At 37.5% G+C, this 24,494-nt stretch overlaps 1 protein-coding gene across 4 annotated transcripts in view; it reads right to left on the bottom strand.

The window, feature by feature from the left end:
• Nucleotides 1-1,310: 1,310 nt before the first annotated feature.
• GPCPD1 (glycerophosphocholine phosphodiesterase 1) overlaps nt 1,311-24,494 on the bottom strand; it is a 44,083-nt gene continuing 20,899 nt past the window's right edge. For 2 of the 4 annotated variants that reach the window (XM_035896055.1, XM_009643206.2), the window contains 13 exons: nt 21,784-22,030; nt 20,567-20,729; nt 20,345-20,477; nt 20,059-20,113; nt 18,024-18,116; nt 16,010-16,087; nt 14,857-14,896; nt 14,014-14,075; nt 13,041-13,106; nt 11,927-12,063; nt 10,650-10,785; nt 10,146-10,306; nt 2,155-3,912 (listed from right to left, as the gene is read on the bottom strand). In XM_035896055.1, coding sequence (XP_035751948.1) covers nt 3,708-3,912; nt 10,146-10,306; nt 10,650-10,785; nt 11,927-12,063; nt 13,041-13,106; nt 14,014-14,075; nt 14,857-14,896; nt 16,010-16,087; nt 18,024-18,116; nt 20,059-20,113; nt 20,345-20,477; nt 20,567-20,729; nt 21,784-22,030 — 1,576 coding nt within the window. In that variant the 3' untranslated portion in view covers nt 2,155-3,707. Of the gene's footprint in view, nt 1,393-1,850; nt 1,970-2,154; nt 3,913-7,822; nt 8,976-10,145; nt 10,307-10,649; nt 10,786-11,926; nt 12,064-13,040; nt 13,107-14,013; nt 14,076-14,856; nt 14,897-16,009; nt 16,088-18,023; nt 18,117-20,058; nt 20,114-20,344; nt 20,478-20,566; nt 20,730-21,783; nt 22,031-24,494 lie in introns of those variants that run through there. The other 2 variants (XR_004842251.1, XM_035896108.1) reach the window with 2 other exon arrangements.

The following is a 24,494-nucleotide window of genomic DNA, read 5'->3' as shown; positions in this document are numbered from 1 at the left end:
TGGCGTCGGTGCTGGAGAACGGTACTCAGAAGCACCTCGTCTGTGGCGCAGAAGCGGTGTCTGCATCCACAGCGTTTGGGAGGAAAATCCTCAGACACACACCCACACACCCCCCGTCAGCGATTCTGCGCCCAGGGCAGCTGGGAGCCAGCAGCTTCCCCCAACAGGCAACCTTCTCAGGTGGAGGCCGTGCAGGAACTTTTATTCTCCACTCTGCTCTGCCGTTCTCATTCTCTCTTCCCACTTAGAGGGGGCAGAACCAGAGCGTGAAGTAATACAGGCCGCATGGGTCATGTACAGTCCAGGCTTTAGGTGGTCCCAAAAGCAAACGCTCCCAGGAATAGGAAAAGTGAAATTCTGTCTCACCTACCACAGCTGATACAGCTTGAAATTAGAAAACTGTAGCAGTCCCTGGGCCGGAGCAAAGCCATCTGTGCTCCAGACCATGTTGGTCTCCAACAAAAACCCAGTGGTGGCAGGACCCAAACCAACCAGAGAAAACTGATTTCAGTAGAAAATTCAGACTTAAAAATACTCACAGTCTTGGTTCCCTACCCTCAATCAGCTGGAAATAGTTTCCTGCTTCTTATTTCTCTGTAGATGGACTCTTGGCCACCCCTGGAACAGGAAACCCCAGCAAAGCACGCTGCAGCACGAGCCCACAGCAATGGGCTGTGCAACTCTGGCAAGGAACCCGAGGCCCCCCGCAATGTAAGTGGTCAAGGCCAACACCTGGAAGCAGCCACCAATTTAGGTCATTTAAATTGAGGGCACTCAGCACACCTGCATGAAGACAGTTACCCAAACCCAAACTCAGTGGAAAATGGGAGGTCCCCTCAAGACAGCCACTATCTTTCACTACTTTTGTTTTCATGCCTGTGAGAAAAGAGCTGGGGGAGAGCTGAGAAGGTTTCAGATGAACTGGAGGCACTAAACTTATACAGTGCTGATTTACACGCTGGCAGAGTGGAAAACTGACTGCTGCCTTTCACCAGACAACATGCTTACCTTAGTGACCTCCTGCTGCCCATGCGGGAGAGCAGCTGCCAGGGCAGTTGGGCTGCATAGCAGTTTCAGCAGAAATCCCACGTTTTCAAGGAGCTGAACATCAGCACAAAGTAGCTGTGTGCTCACGTGAGGGCTTAGGGATGGAACATTTTCACAAGAAATTCACCTAAAATCCTCTATGGCAACACCACAGAGCTTCCCCTCAAAGAGCTGTACATTCAACAAGGTGAGTCTCTCTCTCAGGAATCCTTTTTTCCCTGCTCAGATGAAGTCTCATAAAACTCACCCCTGGTTATTTCAGCATAAAGCTTACCAGCAGCTGATGGACACCCACAGAGCAGTGCAGGTGGACACTCCCATCTTTGCTTGTCACCACAGCATTTCCTTACAAGAAGAGGTTTTTCGTAGGGTATTAGTTGAACATAACTTCCCCTCCCCCAGTTCCCACCACCTTGCTCTTTGGTTCCTTATATCCCTGCTGCATTGCCCCATTGGCTGCAGCAGAACAGCTGTTGCGTGTAGCCAAGCTGAGAGCTCAGGTCTAAGAAGTGACACAGCAGAAGAGCTTCTTAACGCCTCGTCAGGTTCAGAGCAAGTTGCAGACACAATTTACTCATAAATAAGGGAATTGGCAAGAATACATTAAAATGTGATGTTGCTCAAAACTATCTTGTAAAGTCATCACCACAGTGGGTGTATTTTTTTTCCCACACCCCACCACCAGAAACAGAATAGGCATCTGAATGTTAGGAAACAAATTTTTAAGGGTGCAAAAGCCCTTCTTAGCATCACATTGTAATTAGTCTGAGAGGGTGCTTCAGACAGCACAACTTTTAAACCACCTTCACAGAAAATAGCTGTCATGTTCAGCATCTCTGTGGATGCACCACCCAGCATGCACGAGCAGTGACATGTGTAACGCTGATAGGGGTTGCACATCAGCTGGCAAAGCCCTCAAGACCTGTCAAAAGAACCCCACAGGTATACAAATGAGGAAAAAATTAAGACTTAATCACCATAGGTGAGGAATCTGGACTTGCGGTATCAGGTAACAGCCACAGGTTCCTGATGTCAAGAATCAGGTTCAGTGCCCCCTCCCTCCCAAAAAACACAGCTCTCACACTTCCAAATTGTGGTTTAATTTTTTTTTTTTTTAAATAAAAGACAGCTTCCAGATATTTAATTATTACTGTGCTGTTTGTGCAGGACAAACAAACTTTAAATACTAAAATGCACAAGGCAAGTTGAAACAAGCCATTTGTTTCAAACTGCTCAGCGGTGCAGGCTCAAGCACTTATTTGCAATGGCTTTACTCTTTGTACAATCAGTTCTATGTAGCAATGACTGTATATAAAGAATATAGTACACACTATTGTTTTCATTGTCAATTTACAAGAGAAAAAAATAAATATTTTTCCATTCTTATTATACATTAACACTTCAGTAGAAAGATACAGCTGTTGTGTTGGCATGACCTGCAACTTCAGGAGGAAAAAGGACATGCATACCTATCTATGAAGAACTCTAAACTATGACTTTGTAATAAGTTACAGAGGATAGATACCAGCCAACAGAATGCCGATTATCTGAATTCAGTACATTTATGATTCTTACTCTGAGGAAAAAAAACCCTTCCAAAATACAAAAGCTCGTAGCTTGTATTATGTAAATAAGACAAACCATGTACAGTACAGACTTTTCTTCAAATGTTTGTGAGTAATAGGCTTGTGGTTTTAGGCAAAGATGATTAAGTAGTTGAGTAGTCCTTGCACCCTTCACACATAACTAGCACCGTAAAGATGCAAGGACCTCAGCGAACACCTAAATTTCATGCTTAATATCTAAAGCATGCATTTTGTAGAGTTTGTGCATGTTACGTATTCTGTTTATTAATGTTATTGTGCAAAAAAGATTCTCAACCACTGAAGATGTTTCTGTAATTCTGTTAAAATTATTTGCAACATTTCTAAAGTTTAGCAGGCCTGTGCAAGATTAATAAAAAAAATTATACTTGTGGTTCATCCTTGACTGCTATATACAGACACCGTACCAATGAATTGGCAAATCAGAAAATGTCAGCAGCCTGTGTCCAATGAAGTGGGGAAAAAAATGAGTTAATATGCATTGCAGTTTACTTAAAAATATATAGGTATTTTAAAATGGCACAAAGCTTTGTACAGGTGGATCTATCAGTGCAAATACATATATATGAGGTACCAATTTATTCAGGCCAGATCTAATCATGTGTATCTTACAATCACTTACTACCATTTCCTGTTGTCAGAGACAGGCTGACAAGCTGTAGCACTGAAGTAAAAATCAAAGTCGGAACAACTTTTCAGCATATTCAATTATCAGATCATTTTTTCCCTACAATTTTTTTCTGAGCATCCACTCCTCAGACCACTTAAGTTTTTTTTATCTTTAAAACCATACCTAATGTTAATACTCAATTTTCTTTTTCAATTTTTGAGACTTGATTACAGGAAGAAGTTAAAATTGTGTATGTAAACTGGAACAGTAACTATAGCTGGCTGAATATTTTAACATTGTTTGAAATTTTAACAAGTACTGTCAGGAAGGAGGAACACAGTTATTGCTATTTAGGGACTTAAAAATAAAACAAACCAACCTGAAGGCAGAGATAGCACTGTTCCAATGGTGAGTTAAATAGACACAAAACAGCATTTTGCCTAGAATCAGTCATTTTGCATTTGAACACTCTTCAAGTTATCTACAGCCTTCTCTTCCAGGCAACTATGATGACATTTACATGGAGATATGGATTTAAAGTGGCTAACAGTGGGACACACACAGCTTTTCAATTCTGGTAATTCTTTCTTGAGACGTTCCAGCTGCTCCACCTGGAATATATTTGGCTGTTCAGGATTTGAGTCATATATCCTGGATAAACAAGAAAAGAAAAACGCTTATCAGTATAACCTGACAGTTCATAGAAATGTAGACTAGATGAAGCAACGCAGGGTTTTTCCCCCCCACTGGAGTAAAATTAAGTATCAGCAAGTCTATAAAAAACCAGTATGTTTGAGGTTAGTACCCTAAGAGTTTTGCTGCTCATCTTGCAATATAAAATGGTACTCCTTTTACAGTGGTTAGTATTGAATTTGGATATACTAACAAGCTACCTATTTGCATATACCTCACTCTTCTGAAAAAAATGTGATTTTACAGGTGGCACAAAGCAGTGAAGTAAGAGCAGAGTTCCAGGCTTCAAACTTAAAAGCATAAGAAATTTCAGAACCATGAGATTATCTGAACAGACTGTGATACACCACTTGTACGTAAAACTGAATGGAGTTTATACTGTTTCAAGAAGTATTTCATGCCCTCTGCCCAATTCAGAACCATTTTTAAAGTTACCATTACGATATTAGGTGAAGAGTGAAAAACAGAAAAAATCTGATCTTTATACCTAATGCAAATTTAACTATCTACACTATTTTAAATAGTATATCCTCTTTTCACTTTCTTGTTTTCACACGTGTACACAGAGCTGCAGGATTTGAATTGTCAACATTGTACCAGACTGTCCAGATCCAAAACACATTTGGAGTTCGACAGTGTAGGTCGTGAGCAAAACTCAAATACTCTTTTGGTGTAATTCATTAGAAAGCAAGAGCATTCATGTTCCTGTAACCTAACTTTGGTACAACTCTTAGTGTGACAAGGATACATTCTGGTCTCCCAACATTATTTCTAACATCAGTACACTATTTCTATCCAAATTTTAAATCCTGGCATGCAGTTCCCCTCACTTGTAGCTATTGCACATATACAGTTTCAGGTATTGCAGGTCTCCAGATTCATCTCCTTCCAGTGAAAACTTCTGGAAGAAATTACCATGGCTTCTGCCTTAGTCTCTTATGAATATTCATACTTTTATTTATGATTCCTTAAAGAAAGTGGTTTGTTTTTATGATCCTTTCTCTTGGACGTAACTTGAAACTATGGTATGAAAAAGGAACAGTGTCACAACCCAAACAACAGAGCACTACATGATACAGTGCCAGGTGCCTTTTTACCCTGGCAAGACAACTTGTGAACTGTTGGCAAGTCCAAGGCATCAAAAATAACACACAGCTCAAACGTTGATACAATAAATGGCATTAAAATGAGGAAACGCTTCTGCAGGAAATACAGATGTGGACGTTACCTACAGTAAGATCAAAGCTAGTTTCTGTAAAGAAACTCCTAGAAGTGAGGGCAAATGCTCTCCAGTTTTATGGAACAGGCACAGAAGGCACAGCCTTTAGATTACTTGCACAGAACATATAACCCAATACAGGCCTATGACATGAAATTGCCTAATAGAAACTATCTGCAAAATAAAAGCCCAACCTTCCTTCCTCCCCAGATGCAGGTACGACCTGCGCTTTCTTCAATCAAGTTAGCTTACACATTATAAATTTCTCTATGCATTCAAGACAAAGCATGGACATTAGAACATAGTTTTCTATATAGCAATACACCTTAGGAACTGCAAATCTTGAGTCCTTCCCATCAGTTAGATGCTAGAGTAGCACAGGCACATTTCTACACCCCTTGTTCATAGGACATGGCTAAGCACATTTCTAAGCAGCTCTGGTAGGTATTTTATTAGTTCTTTACTAGGGCAAACATAAGTTCTGTAATTCTTGCTTCATATTCAACTATTTTCAGTTGAGATTTTGGATGAGTCCAGCCCCTCAAGGTCCTTTCAGACTGTCTGCTGGAACCAGTCCATTTCAATGCATACACAGCATTTCTTCTAAACTGAAAGCAGAGAAGACAATTTGAAGCACAGCCACCCTTGTACCTCAGAATTTCTTGTCCATTCTTTTCATTTGGGTCCATGAAACTACACCATCAGATGGTAAAAACAGAGCCGTAGCTCCAGGACTTCTCTTATTGTTTCCAACATCACCATCAAAATAAGGAGTAAACCCTTATCTCCCTATCCTTCCATCTTCAGTGGGATAATTATTTATAAGTAACTATGCTCCAAAGTTCCTCCATTTGACTTCTATTAATAAGCAAGCCCTGCTGAAGACTGGGAAGTGCTCTGAATATTACTTTTTAAAATTAAACTATTATTTAAGTATCATTCAGTTTCAGGCAAATAAAATGGCGCCGATTTAGACAGTCTTGTAGTTTTGAGAAGTGTTTTGAATGCTTTTGCCTTTATTGCCTACTAAATTTGTGATAGTTTTGGGAAGTTACTAATACTAATAGAGTACAGAGGTTTTGCCTGGAATCTGCAAATGCAACATGCAGCCATAAGGAACTGCAGTGTTTAGAGAGGAGACAAACACAGGGAGATTCTCATGGAAAAGCTTTCAGCTTTTTTTCAGCTTTTTTACTGGTTTAATATTTTCATGCAGCTGTGTATGATATTCAACAAACAGAACTCAGAGCACAAAGTGAATTAAAAAAAGATAATGCAAGCATAAATTAGCACCCACCCCCTCTCCACATTGGTATTTTAATATATAGCCAACTGGTGTAAAAGACTGTTGTGCTTACTAAGTATATTCAAAACACAGAAATATTTCCTGGACTGTTTACAAACTTATCCAGGAAGAAAATACCAGGTAATTCATCCCACAAATCCTGCTTTAAAATTCATAACTTTTGCCAATCCAGAGAATTTCACTTAAAGTTTACTCTCTAAAAAAATCTAAACAAAACTAATAAAGCATTTTAAGCATGAGATTTAATTTCCTGTACAAATAGGAGATACCCAGTTATGCATTTAAAGTACTTTTCTATATTAGGGCCCAAACAGAAGCTTAGAGGCAGAGGTGCCACCTTTTCTGTAGGTTGCCCTTTTAACACAAGGAGTTTGAATATCTTAGACGCTGAGACAAATGCTAATTGAACATAGGAGAAAAAAGTAGAATATTGTCCTGACAACTGCATATATGCATATATTTTGTTTAATGACTTTGGGTATGTCTAATAATCTGCAGCCCAAGTGGAGAAAGGACTGGATGGGGAAAAAAAGAAATTAAGAAAAAAAAATTCTTTCCCCTGCCCCAGTGAGATTGTTCTTTGAACAGCGTTGGCATTTGGAAGCTTCGCAGATTTAGTCTTGCGGTTTTTCTCCATGCAAAACAAAGTCAGACACCCCCTACCTGCGGGTTTTTTTGCCCGACACTTGGTATCAGCAACTTTTGGTATTCAGGACACAGTTTTTCTGCCATCTTCACAAGTGGCTACAATGTTTTGCTCAACTCTACATGGATGATTAAAGTTCGGAAAAAATAAACTTGCAGAAATCATCTCTACCCAGACAGTTCATAATCTTTGACATAATTACCACATGCAGTAACGATAACTCAGGACCATATATCCAAGCAACCTAAAATTCACTAAAATTCCTGTGTTCACTTGCTAGCTTATTCAGACAGGTAACACTTCCTAAAATGTTTTAAGCAAAGGTCTAGTAAACAGCCACACAAAACACCAGGCACAGCAATTTTTGATAAGTATCTGGACCTGGCTTTAAGAACAAAAATTCTGCAGAAGCCATGGAAGAAGCACATCTCGATTCAGCCCTGGAAATATTCTGGAATTTGAAGATGGCAACTGTAGCATAAAATGGCTTTACACTAATAAGCAGACTACTACAGTCCCTACTTATTTCTAGGCCTCGAAACAGGCACATACATCTCTCCGAGTTCTGCTTCACAGTAGTTTTGAATTTACTTATTTCTAAACTTCAAACAGCATAGAATATGGATGCTTACACCATAGCTATTTAAACTTTTGACAATTTAAATTCATAATATTAACTTCACACTCTCAAACGATGTGAGAGACTGCCTCTTTAACCAGCAGCTCCAACTGTGAATGGAAACACTTGCTGCCAGGTTTTACGTTTAGACATGCCATCCAGGACTTGCAGGTACCACCTGCATTTCAGAATTTCCAGCTTGAGACACTGGATGCAATTTTTTTAAAAAGTGTCTGTTCCTTCTAAAGAAACTATTAAGATTAAAGTTAATTTTATTCAGACAGTTAGAAATTTTGAAGTTTTAGAAATTTTGAAAAATAATTACAAACTATAAAGGAACATTCCAGTATTTGTTTTGACCTACAGAAAAAAGGTCAATAACATTTAGAAATTAGAGTTAACGAGCTTGAAACAATTACACAGAAAGATGATAATTTTTTGCTACTCAACTGCAGCTTGTAACTTGAAAAATAAAGGAAAAAATGCACCACTGAACTACTGTTTTTTAAACAACTTTGGAATTACTATTAATTTTGGGGTTCCTCTCAGTAAAGTGGAAAGATGTCTACAAGGTGGAAGGCATACAGGCAGCAGGCAGTGAGAGATGAATGCTACTGAGAATGTAGATGGCCTAAATAGTGCAGGAAGACTAAGACTTTTTTGTTCAGTTAAATTCACAAGGGAATTAAACCTATAAGCTATTCCAATGCATTGGTTAGTCATCAAAAGGTGAGGCAAAAGGTGTTCTGCTATCATACTGCAGCTTAACACACACTAAAGAGTACAAAACTGAATATAAGATGACATGTAGCAGACTTGCAGCCTTGACATGAATGCAACATTATTTAAGTAATGTTGAACAATTAAGTATCTAAAGTAATAAAACCAACATGAAGTCAGAAATAAAGCTATCACCTGTTTTACTATTTTACCATAGTAGTGCATATCTGTTACACCAGGAGTAATTAAGAACTCTAGAAGACTGGACCAGTAGACATCAGATGAACAGACATTTTGTAAGAACACTTTACACCCCACCTGACTATGGACCAGTAATTTATCACTTCGTTATACATACCATACGATCAAATTTCATAACAACCCTATGACTGTACACTAGAGTCAAGAGTACCATTTCATCTGCATGCTAGTCCAGAGAGATTTATTTTTCCATCTACTAAAGCGGCCTCAATCTTGAGTTGTAGTAGGTGAGGTACAACATGTAGCACTGCTATAGCAGGAAAGAGGATTTATGCTTCAATGACCAGTCTGAAGCTAATCCCCAGTGTAAAAACCTTGTTATTCCTTTCTACCGTCAATGAAAAGGAGACATACTACACAGTACAAGAAAGGAGACCTCTGGCAAACCAGAGAAGTGCTCGAGCCACCACTCTGGAAGGAACTCCCAAAGGTCAAAAAAAGATTGAAGGGAGTTAACTATTTTTTTTACTCTGGCAGCCTAGAACTTTAAAGCAAACTATTTGATTTCTTGCCTCTGGATACGTTACCTTGACTCTCAGTTTTCACTTTATAAGCCTGAGTCCTTGACAATTACTTGATTTCCCTCCCTTCCCCCCATCAGGTAAAACAATATGCAAAACCATGCCCTTACTAAAGCAAAAGGTTTAAAATTCCCCTATAATTTGACACTCCAGTTACACAATGCTTTCACAAATTACATATTCATTGTAATCTGTCAGAAAGTCTAATTTAATACAGCTTCCCAAATTAATCAGCATCTTGTAATAATTAATTTCACTTTTTTTTTATGATAAAAGAGCTAAAACTTTTTGGCTTTGTAAAGAAATAAATAACACTTTTGTTCAAAGATTTACCACAGTATTCTGATGTGAATTGTGTGGATATAACAACTACTTTCTGAAGTGGCTAATTTGGCAGTTTGCCCTGGGAATTGCTCCAAGCTAACTTTAATAGGAAAAATAGTGAATTCACAGCTTTGAAACAGAACAGAAAGTTGGCAAAAAATTAAGTTAAAATAATGAAAGTTGTGTTAACTATTTCCATAACCAAATGTAGAAAGCTGGAAATTTCAGCCAAACAGTTAACAACATTGTCCTCACCGTGTCATGTACAGATTTTAAGAATTACCGTTAGGAATGTTAATAGCACATTAAATGCGTATGCCATGTGCTAGTTCTTTAGAGAATCAAATTATATTCATATTAACCTCGGGAGAAGCAAACATTATTTTGCTTCATATATACAGCTGAAAGAGTAGGAATTAGTGCTAGTCTTTTTGGAACTGGGGTTATGGGCTTGTTGTGCTTACAGTACCAAAGGAAGATGTTCTGCACTAATGCAAAATTTCACAAGGTACCGAGATACAATAATGTCTCAGCTTTATTGTTATTAATACTGTTTTTAAAACACAGTGAAGTACCTGTCATATATTAGCCCATGAACACCATATTCTCTCAGTTTCTTCCTGTTATCTGGGTCATTTGCATCATCACCCCATGAGAAAATCACCAGCCCTTTAGATTTGGCCCTTTTAATAAACAATGGATTCCTCAACAGATCTTCAGAGTGCACATTAATTCCCTGAAATATAAAACATGTCAATTAAAATCCATGTTTCTGAAAAACTCTCATATTCAGTTTTTTAATCCTTTGACATTTGCAACTCCTTACAGTTTCATACATAATAATATTAACAAAAAATAATTTAATACAATTAAAGAGTTTACTGATAGCACTATTTATTTAACAATGTATTATACAGACATTGAAACAGACATTATTTTGGCAGTTACTAAATATTAGTGTATTTCTTTTGTGGTGGTGTTTGTAATTTTATGCATTAGTGTCAAAAATTATGGATTAACAAGTAGTAATAATTTAGCTTCATTTTACTGCAGATTAATACTAGAGCTTGTCAGCTTACCAGCAAGTTTTCAAACTGTGCAAAAGTAATGGCAATTGGAGTTGTACGAGATCTAAGATCCATAAGTTCTGGATAGAGTTTAGATTCTCCTTGGGTGAGAAATAACACAGGATACTTGTTTTGCTTATGCCGAACCCTGTCATAAAAAAAGTTTACAAATTGCAAATCTATGAAAAAGCAGAGAAATTCAATCTTACTGTTTGAGGAGGATTACACCCTTTACTGCACGTTCTTCCAAATCCTAGCTGGTGTGACAATACAGTACTACCGTTTAGTATGAAAATATGCAGACAAACTGTTCTGTGTTACTTTTACTGTTAATTAGAGATTAATACACAGTTTAAGAGAAGCTAGACTTCAAATTGAACTCGGATCCAGATCCTCAAAATATTCAAAAATCCTTGAAGACTATCCAATTCTGTAATTTTCTTCTTAAATGCAGTGTGAAGAGTGAATGAACATTCATTGTAAGAGTTTATAAACATTTAATATACAACACCTAACCTTATTGACATGTTTTTCTTGTTTGATACCAAGAAGGTGGTATAAAATGAAAACAGATGGAAGCAAAGTTTTGGGATTAGCATGTTACATGCTCTTACACACTTGTTCCTTAGTCCTTTTATCAGTACCTTGATTTGGTTTTGTCCTTCCCATTTACCCTTCAGTGGTATTTCATCAAATGAGATTTTCGTAAAGCCTTTCATTAATAGTGCTAAATCACTCCTTGTTATGAAGTACTACAGCACATTGTTAGTTCATATGCATCCCAACTGTTCCCCAGTTCAACGCCTATGCTTTTCTGTGCTCCAATACCTTCAGTATGACATTACACAGAAGGAAAACAAACCGCTTAAAAAACCAAACACATGTAATTCAAAGCCATTTCATTTTCTGCCCTTTTTAAAAGGCAGACATAGTGGAAAAAAATGTAACAAAATTAATTTTGTTTGTAAATTAGGCTTGCATACCCTTTAAGCATGACTGAAAAAGACTTTGTGATACCAGAGGAATTCTCAGTCTTTTTAGTTGTCAAGACAGACTGAAGCATTCAGGAAGGCACTTGACAAAAGTATGTACTTTGACTTTGTTCTCCTATTTTATTTCTGGCACAGCTCAGATGGCAAAGTGATCTAATCACTCATTTCAATTCCCAACTATTTTGGCACCCCAAGTTTAAATCTAATCCCAATGTATGTTATGTTAGGTATTCTTATGTCCAAAGTAAATATTATCAAATACAAAAAAAAAAATATACATTGTATATCTCAACTTACATTGTACAAATATCTGCATTAAAAGAAGAAAATACAATTCTCCTTCTTCCAGCATTCATTAAAACAGTTTTTAGAATAATATCTAGAAAGAGGTTCATATCAAAGTAAGTTGACAAGTTGCCATCCCACTGTCCATCCTATAAAAAGAAAGGACAAATTTCAGCCATTTAAATTAACGCTTACTAAAATTATTTTAAGAAGCCATGGTTTTTCATTCAGCCTGAGCAAAACGAAAATTCAGTTTGCAAGTCTGAACACAGAAGTCACTCCTCCAGTCTACTGAATGCTAGTTACAGCTCTACAGGACTGTCAGTCTGTGAGGAGCAGATGAATTCTAGCCACAATAATATTCACTGAAAAATTCACCATCTTCCCATGCAGGGAGAGTTTCTGTGAAGCCTTTTCTAATTTTGAAAACACAAAGGAATTCCATGAAAGATCACTAAAAACTATTAGAGCCATTTTGTACTGCTTTTTCCTACATATAAAAAAACAACAACAAGATTTGCAGAAATAAATGAGATATCCTTTGTCTTTGAGAATAGCAGGTACCAGTCTTTCTGCAGTTGACCCATCTCTGGGTCTCCATGCATACAGACTTCTACCTACCACTCTACTTAGTTTCTTTCTCCTGCTCCAGGCTTCCAGTTCTAGCTTTGACAATCCTTCTAGACCAAGTGCTAAGCAATCCAGCTGAGTCTGCAGTACTGCTGACTAGAAGGAAACAATTCATTGTATTACTGCACCATGTTGTAGCTGCTCCTGCACCAGGCCAAGAGAGTTTGAATTTCTTGTCACTTTTCCCATATATAGCATGCCTGACCTGTTGTGATCTAGTCACTTTAAAAAAGGTCTTCTACTAAAAGCAATCTCAGCCACATTATGAACTCAGTCCTATAAATACTTCCTATTGTTTTAAGAGTAAGCTTGTTCATTTGCTAGTGGTGCTATTATACTCCCACTTTTAAAGACAGTGGGTTATAACAAAACAAAAGTCACAAAACCCCACCAAATTATGCCTTTGTTTATAACTCATGAATTGCCATGTCAAATGACAAGCTTTAGCTATAAGAATGGTAAAGTATCAAAGTAAATCACATGTACATTTACTAACCCTTTGTTGGCAGATCCATTTTATTTCTATGTTGAACCCAACATCTTCAGAAACAGACTCCAGGACCTGAAAAAATTTCACTATGAAGACACCCCATAGCAGAGGACGACAACTGTCAGGCTAATTACTAGAAGAATACATTGTAATTTAACACCAATGGGGTCTAACAGTAGACTAAAAAAACCCAAGTTTTTAACATTTACACCTTTTTTTCCTTCAGTTTAAAGTTAGGAAATACAGAAAAATGGATAAAACCTTAAGGACAAAATTTTGACAAGGTAAAAATGCAAGTCAATTCACCTTAACATGTCTGAGAAATGCCCCATTTGTACTCCTAAAAAAAAGAAACATTTTTACTTCTCCAGGAAGTTCTTTTGAATGCAAAAAGTATCTTAAGTAACACATAGTCCTAAGTATGAAACCCATGAGCTTGCCATTATGATGATGAGAAAAAAAAAGTATGTGAAATTCTTGTGAAGAATTGTATGACCAAACTAGTTTTGGACAGTTGTTTCTGTGAAAAATATACAAAGCCCAGAGCTGGCAAATAGTCATGAACAGGAACATACTAGAACTTCACTTATAATTTCTCTATGTCTGGCTCTGCTGGATGGCCAAAAGTATGCAATGAACTGCCAAAGGCCAGGGGTTTTTTTCCAAAATTAGCAAACAATTGTTGATATTTTAAAACACAATGCCCAGATGTTAACCAGCCGTAAAACTGTGTGTATCCTGCGATATACAACTTGGGTTCATGAATTAAGAAGCTTGAAAGATATGCAAACTGTTACTTTTAAGTGCTGAAAAGGCTCCAGTGGCCAATAATAAAGCCTGTCTTCTCAGTTCCAGCATTGATATCAGAGGCCTAAACCCAAAAATTAATATCCCTTACTATGCGTGCAAAGCTGAAAGAAAAATGCATGTTTTCATGTCCCACAACCATCATCTCTATTGCTCTACATTCACTGCTTACTCTTTGCAGAGAAGGAAATGGCTGGGTCTCAAAAGCAGAATTTTCTTCATCTTTAAAAGATGCTAAAAAGAAATACAAAATACTGAATCAAAACAAATAGCACTGCTAATCCCAGCAAGAAGAGACTGGCTCAAAATCATAAGGCCTTTAAGAGTAAAGAATGGAATCATGTCCAACTTTTGATTACATAAGCCTTCCCCCTAACACTGACTTACTCCAATGATAGCATTAGCCAATTCCTGTTTTGCCAGTGGGAAAGTTTTTTGACACACACACACCCCCAAGTCTTGCCAGAATATTAATCAGAAGCAGCTTCCCCCATCCCTCATTGTTTCAGTCACTGAATCACATACAGTAGAAGCAGTCTTGCCCGTCAAGGCTTATTATTTATCTTTTCCCAGACAGGTAGGATGTGTGAGAATTTGCCCGATTGTGTTGTCCCTATAAAGGGGATTAATCAAGGCCAAAAATTTACAGCATCAGTAAGACACCCTACAGCAGTTACCAAAGTTTGTGTTAGCAATGCTGAAGAGCTGTCAAAAAGGTACAGTTAGAGGAGTGTAAGATGGAAATATTAGTAGGAATTTTGTTAAGAATTTTCATAAATATATATTTAGTTATGCATTCATTTTCTACCCTCCTGTCCCCTCTTCCCCAGGGAATAACTGCCATCCAGGTATTTACTTTCCAGCAAAGAACTCTACAAAATTAAAGTAACTATGTAAGCATTTAGAAATGTTCAGGAAGAAGCCAAATGTGATTAAAACAAGTGACTGTAGCCACAGAGTATATATCATTACATGGGAATAAATCAATCTTAAGACTCTGCAAACTAGTACATACCATTGTGATCTTTTACTTTCAGGGCAGTCACATGAGCCAGCTGAAGAGCATAAGAAGAGTAAAATTAACAAATACTCTGCCCATAGAGATCTTACTACATGTTAAATATAACTAATTTTCCTTATAAATTGTTTCCACGTTTAAAGGTTTACCATTTTAGTAATTTGTAAAAGAATAAATACTAGTACACATCACAATTTTCTTTCAAACTTTAAAATGTAAAGTTTCCAAGGAAAGCTCAAAACCAAACTGAAAATGTTCTTACTGAAAATTCAGAAAATGTGTTCAAGAGTAGAAACACACAAAACATAGTTAATAACATTAAGATATGAGGAAGTCTGAACATTAAACCCTCCTCTGTCAGATGTTCAGACTCTTGTGTTTCCAAGCAAGTGCACACAGAGGGCCAACAGAGATTTTATAAAGTAGTCACATACTGAGATAGAAGCAGGCCAGGCATAGGGCAACTCCCTCACTCCATTCAAATTCCCTCTCCACAAAAAGGAGGAGACAAGTAATTTTAAGTGAAAAGAAACATAGTTCTTGGATCAGCCAGATGCTTCCTTGGCTGAGGACAGATATTTCAGCTGGGTCTACAGTGGCCCAATCTCATCCCCTGACCCCCTTTTTATGTAGGCAGGGCACTTCTGTTCGGAAGATCCAGTGATAACGCAATTAAATAAAACCAATCAATTAGTTGTAGACAGTTTGTCCAATTAATACCACTGAATCATGGACCCTTCTACAGCTCCACACGCACCTCCAAAGCGGAGTTCAATATAACCTGCATCTCCCTTGTTAACAGGGAAATTTCTGAAAATTAAATAGACTTTGTGACAGATATTTTTCTTCTTCAAAGACTCCCTACCACCACTTTCAACCTTTTTTTTTTATATTATCAATGTTAGCATAATGATATGGACCTACAAAAGCTGTCAGACCATCCTTCTAGAAAATGTAAGTAATGAAAGTTATTCAAGTTGTAATGATGGTGCAAAAATACTATCCTTGCAATTAGCTACTTGTTCTACTTGTACAATTTTTAAAACTTGCACTCTCTCAAACCATCTACAGTTACTCCAAAAAAGTCTAAGCTTCATACACAGTTTGAAATTTATACACATAGCATATCATACTAGCCAAAGAAAAATACCTTCAATAACTGTAGCTGATCAAAAGTGAGTTCTTTGACTGCAATCTCAAACAGTTCCAAAGGCTCTGTGTCCAGTTTCTTTGAAGAGAAATAATGCATAATTAAGCACCACTGAAAACTACAAAGAAGCCTACATGCTTTTAATATGGTAACATTAAAGGCAACTAATTTTTTCTCTTTTATTGCTAAAGATACAAGTGATATGATATAATATGAGCAAGATGATCAGTTTTCAGGAGACAACATAGGCACTCAGAAGCACAAAACAGGTGCCGATTTGAAAAAACAGAATCTGGTCTTTCATGCAAGTCAGAGGCTTCATGTTCTTTATTCATAAAAGGTTAGCACATTTATTCTGTAAAAATTTGATCAGTTAATGTATTCAGGAAAAAAGTTTGCAAGCAAAGAAATGTATTAAAAACCACTCCAAAGCAGTTTACTTTATCATTGTCTACCCAGTGTCTCAAACTAATAAAAAGGCAAGTGTCCTGGTAAAACTGAGACGCACACCCCCTGCCTCTAAAATAAAGATCTGGTGTCAAAGAGATTCTGTCAATCTCTTTCCATTTCCCCTCTTCACTATAAAGGCATTTTTACTCAACAAAACAATACTGATTCAATATACACTTAATATGCATTTCCCTTAAAGTTCCATTTCCAAAACTGTTCAAAATCAAGCTTCTTATAAATTGCAAAACCAAGCTTCATATAAATTGCAATATCGCAATGGGTGTGAGAGATTGATGATGCAGACTTAGTGCCAAGAAGAGAGAATTTAGCTTGCAGTCTGCCCTCCCACGCTATCCTTGTTTTCACTGCCAGAACTAGAAAAGAAAAGTAGAACAGAACAGAGTCCAACCTCTTTGCACTGCTGCTGAATGCAAGCATCCTGGCCTTAGTGGAGAACATGCAACAGACCAGACAGAAAAGCACCTCAGTGGGGGTTTTTTTTGTGTCACTGGTCCTTATGCCTACGGCTCTCTCTTTATTACAGAGTGTCATGTCACTTTACTCCGTGAAAACATTCAATTGTTATGTTTCATAGAACTTAGGTATTTAAGAGGTACTCTGTTAGTCTGTTCAGAGCACCTTTTAAGGAATGCTTATCTGTATGTACAAGTAACAGTACTGTTCACTGCTTCTTACACTATAGTACTCAACACAAAAACAGCAGAAAAGGGGTTTTGATTAAAAAAGGAGGAACAACAGCTATACTCTCATGAGGTTAAACAAGGAAAGGAACAGGACACTTGCTTTCAAGAGCCATTTTCCTGCTTCTAGAACCTCTGTCTTAACTCCTTTCCTTCTGTTCCACCGAGCAATCCAAAAGCAGTGCTTCAGCCTCACTGAGTGTCCCAACGAGACATGAAGTATATTGTTTACCTCACAGTTAAAGGACAGAGCAAAATGCCAAGTAAAAGAGGGTTAAAGAGTTAGAAAAAACTAATGGAAGCCAAGCCATTTGTGGCTAATAAAACTCCCTAAATGAAGGAGATTCTTGTTTCTTCCGCTTTTCTACTTCCCATCTACTGGCCACTACTGAGATACCAAACAAGGTAGATTTCAGTTTAACCTAAAGAGCACTTATGAGTATATGCTCAAGAAGTACACATTTAAGTATCAGCAGGAGTGAGAAGTCATACTGAGAATCACACTAACTCTCCCTCAAAAAAGAAACAACCAGAAGTTACTACTCTGACAGTCTAGAAGAATCCCAGAGGTGCTACTGAATATAGTGGAGTTCTCTGCATTTTTCTTCCAAACCATAAATAAAAAAAGCCAAAAATAACCCCAAAACCCCACTACAATGTAGGCCTGAAGAGTCTCAAACCATGCATCTGAAATGCTGTTGCTACAACATCAAAAGGAAAAACTCAACTTCTCCACTTTATTTTATGCGTATTTATTCCCATTCCATCTCTTGATTCCCCAGAATTATTTCTATGAGAGATTGGTGTTTTAGTTTCTGGAATGGTAACATTTAAATATAAAATACAAATATCATCATCTTTACCTTTTTCATGGCCATGCAACATGTGAGATCGTGGTATACAATAGGGACATGATCTTTAGAAAGATGTACATCAAATTCCACATATGCTGCTCCCTAGAGAAAAATTAAAACCACACAGAATAAACCAAAACCCATTAGCTCTTTATGCACAAGGACTACAGAACTGCAGACAATTTGAGAGTATTCACAGGTCCTGGACATCAACCAGAAGTTGAATGCAACTGGCTGTTACCAGTTTAACCATACTCAACAACGGATTACAAATGAAAAAAAAAAAAATCACATGGGAAAGTATTTTAATTACGATAATGCAGCTCTGATATACATACATTGCTTAACCTTGTAAACCCTCTAGTAACATTCAAGTATTGTAAACTTGATTTCAGAGAAATGCTAAGATGATGTTTTTAAACAGACATGCCTTTGCAGTGACCTTCCTCCCTCCTCCCCACCACGAGCCAAGCGATTGCTACAAATTGCTAAAGCTTCAGGGAGATATTCCATATACTGAGGAGCTTCTGGAGTCATTAGTGACAATGCACTACTACTGCGTTACTAACATAGGCAAGAGCAGAAATAGCTACATCCAGTATTCTCCTATCTTTTTCAACTGTATGTTATTTTCTGCTAAGCTTAAGAAGGAAGGAAGACCAAACAAAAGCTCCAAGTACAACCTTTTTGAAAAGAGAGAGGGCCAGAAAGAAAGAGATAAAGACACTTTTTTTTTTTTTTTTTACTTATTTTCACTGTCTTTAAATCATTCCTTTGAAAGGTCTCCAAGAATAATATTCATCGAATTATGATCCTGACTCACATACTTTTTCAATCAGTACAGAAAGAAAACAGGACAGGCTTTTTTCAGCCCTTTTCTCAGTGTAATATTTTAAGAGAGGCAGCTTTCAGCCTTTTCAATCTGCAAATAGTTTAAAATACTTTTCTGGTGATGCTGCTGACTACTTCATAGTAAATTTCGGCCTGAATGCATACTTCTTGTGCACTTTTTTAAAAGCTTTTAAGCTAGCAGCATCCGCGCAGAAATGAAGAACTATCATTCAGAAGGATCATTTAGCAGCTGCACTTTTCTTTTGCTCTGCGGTCAGTGCATGTTCCAGGCACTGTGTTCAAATTATACTCTGACTCCCAAATGAGAGAAAGCTTTCAGCTTTGACTCGTGGGGAGCACAGTATTCCAGAATCAGTAGCCAATAAGCATAATACTCTAGATCCTGCTCCTACCCATTTAACTTCAAAAGATGTTTTGTAAGAATCTACATTGGTGAAAAAGTACCTGAAAAGGCTTAGGATCCCTACTAGTTAAGCGGCAGGTGATCTCATAGCAGCATCTTTATGTAACTGTAACCACAGCTCTTCACTGTGAAAACTGGAGCTAGACAAAGAACCTCTGAATGTGCTTCTGACTCCAGCTACTCCGCTGCAGTGCCTCACTATGTTGTCTAGATCAGTCTTATCTCTGTCACTAAAGTGATCTGTGATTATTGGAACGAATAAAAGCAACCACCTCAATCACAGAATTTAAGCACCTGAAACTAGTATCTCCCAAACTGAAAGTCTCATCTTAGGATTCAAAGTCTTCACTGTAGCAAGCACCGAAACAAAGAATTGTTTTATTCTACCAGCTCAGCTCCCAAGTCTGATTTTTGGACACCAATTTTAGGTACTGAGCAGTTCCTGAGCGAGACCTTTGCAACCTAAGACCATACTGACAAACTCTAGCAGAGCCAAAGTTTTATTCGTTTGTTCAAAATTATTCCAACCCATGTCTCTGCAGGGTTGAGATTAAAATTTTCCCTGTATTAGAACACCACCAGATGGAAGCTGGGTTTTTTTTGAAAAAATTGAGAATGAGAGTCTAATCTAGCTATTAATTCCCTTCCTGTCTCTCAGGGAATTTCCATGGTGATTTGATGTAATTTTGTATCAGTGCAATTACCATTCATTGTATCGAATCATGGAAGTTAAACACACAAGCCAAGCAAGTTTTAAGTATATGGGTGTGTGCAAATGTGCGTACATACGTGACTAGCAGCATTCCTCAGAGAGGCAATGGTGTTCTCTTGAACTTTCGCAAGTCTGAAATAACAGCAGAGAAAAATGTTAGATGCAGCATGGCACAGAAGTCCATTGAAACAACAGAAATACAAATCAAAAGTCTTTGTTTTACAGAAAATCCACATTTGATATTGAAGTGACTTAAATGATTATGGGTTGTAGCTTTTTATTTTAAACTGTCCACTTCCACAATTGATGTCAGTGAACCTAAACATACACACCCCTCCCAGATTAAAATGCAAGTGAACTTACTTAGCTGTTGTTGTAGAATTTCCTGCTCCCCTGTGTCCAACATCTAAAGTTGTTCTTGGTTTCCAATATTTTGCATATGAAGCCTTCATATCGCAAGTGTATCCCTGGATCGGCTTAATAATTATGTAGTCCACTACAAGAAAAATACCAAATGCTTCACATGTCAATAGACAACGGATGATTTCCAGTAAAGTTATCTATATCTGTTTGCATCAACCGTACCTCTAACTTTTCCAATTGTCTTCCTTGGATTTCTGCTCATAATAGCAAGTGTAAGAATTCCAGCTCTCTTTCCGAGTTCTGCAATTGTGGATGACAGGAGGCAGGCAGAACCTACATGACCTGGGAGCACATCGCCTTGTACTACCTTCTCGCCCAAATCTTCCTAAAAACAAAAGAAACAAAAACCCAAAACACCTAACGTTATATGTAGGCGAGAATGCTAAACAAACTCTTCTTTCTCATGGAAACCTAGCTCCTCAGGAAGATGCAGACAGGCACTGATGTAACGGAAATTTCTTGTGTGCTACAGAAAAGGTTAATTTCAGGCTAAAAATTGTTTACTATAACAGTATGTTGCAAAAATATGAAAGAATATGCAAAGAATATGAAATTGTTGATGGAAATCTAGGAAATCATGTACATTTGTCTTTGAAAACTCTTGGATTTTATAAGCTTTTCAGATCAAAATGGCATGTGTGGAATAGTCTGTCTTCTAAAAAGCCCAAGTCATGTTTAGAACAAAGATGAACTGGAATAATATATATGCTTAAAATAACATTCATTTGCAGGGAAGGAAGAGGGCAACTAGCATGCAGAGCATATATTTCTTTACCATCATCCTGTTCAGAAACTATGTATTCACCTTACAATTATGAACAGTGATCTATCAACAGTATGAAGAGACAAAAGTTGTCTTCTTTTTAAAAGGACTTTGAATATTAAAATCTTTCAGGAAAAAAGTGCAAAATAATAGATATAGTAGTGAGAATTGGGAAGCACACTGTTTTAATTTGCACTGGTTCAGAGAAATCCCTTTGTTTATAATGTAAAAATCAAGCTCAAATACTTGCAATTTAACTAGTACATCTACACATTGCTCAGATTAAAAGAGAACAAGCAAAACTGATCTCTGGTAAAGGATAAAAATCAAGCCAACCTAACTACATGCAATGCTGCACACTAAGACTTGAGTCTTACTTGTACTGACTTCTAAAGAAGCAGAAACTGCAAAGCTTTCTGTACCACAAAGACGACTCACAAAACCTTTCAGCAAAATTGGGCAGTACCCAATGGTCTCATAGCTTGTTTACACAAGTCCAAAAGATCTAAGAATATCGGGCAATAGCCCTATCCTAATAGTGAAATCTTCATGGTAATTGACTCCTTAAACTTCTGAAGGCAGACTGGAGTTGCTTCTTAGTGGTAAACAGACATACCTCAAAAAAATCAAAGATTAATTCCAAGTTATCGGGCTCCATGGTTTGTATAGTGTATTCTATCCATCGGTCTGGCTGCAAAGCATAGCCACAGTCTGGCTGAGAGTGTCGACATTTATATTCGTTGTTACTTATTAAGGAGAACTCCACAGTGTTTGCCATTTTCTGAGGGACAGTAGGGGATGTTTTCTCTTGGCCCTCTTCGTCATCTTCATCTTCCTCTAGGCCCTCTAGAGTCAATTTTACTCTAATCAACCAGAAATACAAAACAAATGGTTAAGTCACAGGAGTGCCTTTAGAAATACTGAAGAATTAGAAGGAAGCTTGAGCAGAAGATCATACAGCACAAGAATTCTTCTCAACACCGCCATCTACAGGAGAGCAGTGTACGCAGCAGGCCCTCACAGAAGTTAGAGGCTGCAGCTGTTGTCTAAATCTTATTTCAGTCAGATTTAATTGCTCAGGTCACTTCTAAAACTGGAAGTTGGATAAATGCAAAAACTGTAGTAATAGTCTGGGAAGCAGCTCTCCACCAAACTAATTATTTGAGTTGCCAAATAGACAGCTTTTCTCCACAGATTGATACCCATAATGCCAAAAGACTAATTAAGAACACTTGAAAACAGCAGCAATCAAGATCAATACCTGAACATTGGAGGCTGCTGCTAAGTGCACAGACACAACTTTAAGTCTCTCTGAACACCAATAAGTCAGATACATGTATTCTGTTAGACATAAACAAGATATTCTGAAGTAATTAGGAAGTCCCTCGAGAAATCCTAAATTACCATTTAAACATATACTGAATGCAATTTCTGAAAAATCCTGGACTGAGAAGAATAAGCCTCGCCAAGACTCAGAATTTGTTATTATACAGAGCAAATCTTCCAGAGTGAATTATGCCAGTGATGGAAGCACATATGAATAATCTAAATACCTTTCTGAATCATCTAAGCAACAGACAAGATTAAAAAGTTATCATTTAGTTAGATGCCAATTCACTAGTAAAACTGAAGTCATATCTCAAACAAACAATTAAATCATAGAAGTCCTTTACACTAGGTCCATATTGTAAATACCCTCATGACAAAAGAGGTCACAACACAGATGCTCTACAGACTTTAAAAATAACACTGTCATAGCAAGTGAGTCACAAAAGCTACCTAACTTTTTAGGCAGAATGTGGAGAACAGAGTATCTAATGAATTCATCCAGCTTATCAAGTCTGGATTCAGCCATCTAATTTAGACAAGGATCAGGCTTCAGAAATTGTTCTCTCTACCTGTCATAACACACAAGGAAAAAATTGCAAAGCTCTAGAGGAGAGGACATAAGTATTAATTCTCACTGAAGAATGTTGTATTAAATAACCTTTCCCCTCATCAGAAGAGTTGGAATTGGGGGGGGCGGGGGCAGGATAAAAATTTTTTAAAAGTGTCAGATCAAAGTAAGGCACACAGTACAGAAATAACTCCCAGGTTAACTGAGTGATCTGTAAATCACTTTGCTGGAAGTTGCTCAACATTACAAACTCAAAGTCTGATTTCTAGCAATTAAATACAAATCAGTTTGGTTTTTTTTAATATTTTCCATTAAAGAAAACAGGGAAACACTATCCTTTCCAAACAAGAAGGCAGGTTGTATCCAAGATTAGAGGGAGAAACAGTTAGTCTGTTAAAGGATCTGAGCACTCCTGCTCCCCTCTTTCCCATTGGTAAGACATGGCTAACAAACTACCTAAAAATTTTGTTATGAAAAAGCACTTTTACTGAGGATTGTTAGTAGTAACCATCATCAAGCATTCAGAGATGTCTCGGGCTCTAGTTAAGGAGGAGAGGATTTTTTGTAAGTCTCAACTCTTTTTTTCTACAAAAAAAGACTGTGAAAGATGCAGGTGGGGCGGGGGGGGGAGGAGTAGGTGTGCATGCACACGCAACAGGAGGCAGGAAACAGAGAGCAAGCTCCAGGTCCCAGAAATTCAATAGGGGAAGGAGATCAAATACTCGGGGCAATAGCGCAGTCCTCAAAACATCAGGACTAAGATACACACTTCTGTCAGTCAACTGCTTTTTGAGACACCTCTGCAGATAAAAACCATCAAACTGATCTAAATAGCAACAGAAGCGATTTGAGAATGCTATTATCTCCACCATCCATGCTGACTGGAAATCTGTAACGCCAGCAGAGGATTAACCATGTATTAAATGGAAAGGGCTGTTTACTTTGGTAAGGATAAAAAGTAGTAATCAACAAAAAACCTGGAAGCCTTCTCCCTTTCCCCCAACTTCCACTTCCATTCTGCTCTTTTCAAAAAGTTAAGAAAAAAAAAGAACAAACAAGAAAACTCTCTGAAAGTAACAGCAGAGAACTATTTAAGAACACTACAGTTCCAGACAAGAAGCAGGAAACACCAAGGCAAGTATGGAATAAATATTTGTGAGAGACACCTGTTACCTACTGCTTAACTTGTGATAACATGTCTGCTTTATATACATTAAATAGCTTAATAACTATCAGAAAGGCAAGAGCTGAAAAGTATTAAGTCAGCAGCAACACTAGAATGGTTTTGTTTGGGTGTTTGTCTTCCTTTGTTGAAACAGAAGAAACTCTTTTGACAGTACATTAATAATGAGTTAACTGAAACACACCACTGGTCTAATGTTATCACCATATTTTTAAAAAGTGCTTAAATACTTGGAAATTGGCCTGAT

This window comes from Egretta garzetta, unplaced genomic scaffold, assembly GCF_000687185.1.
Source record: "Egretta garzetta isolate BGI_Z169 unplaced genomic scaffold, ASM68718v1 scaffold360, whole genome shotgun sequence".
In the NCBI taxonomy this organism is placed as follows: domain Eukaryota; kingdom Metazoa; phylum Chordata; class Aves; order Pelecaniformes; family Ardeidae; genus Egretta; species Egretta garzetta.
The sequence above is the reverse complement of the archived record's forward strand: the minus strand, read 5'-3'. Positions and strand labels throughout refer to the sequence as shown.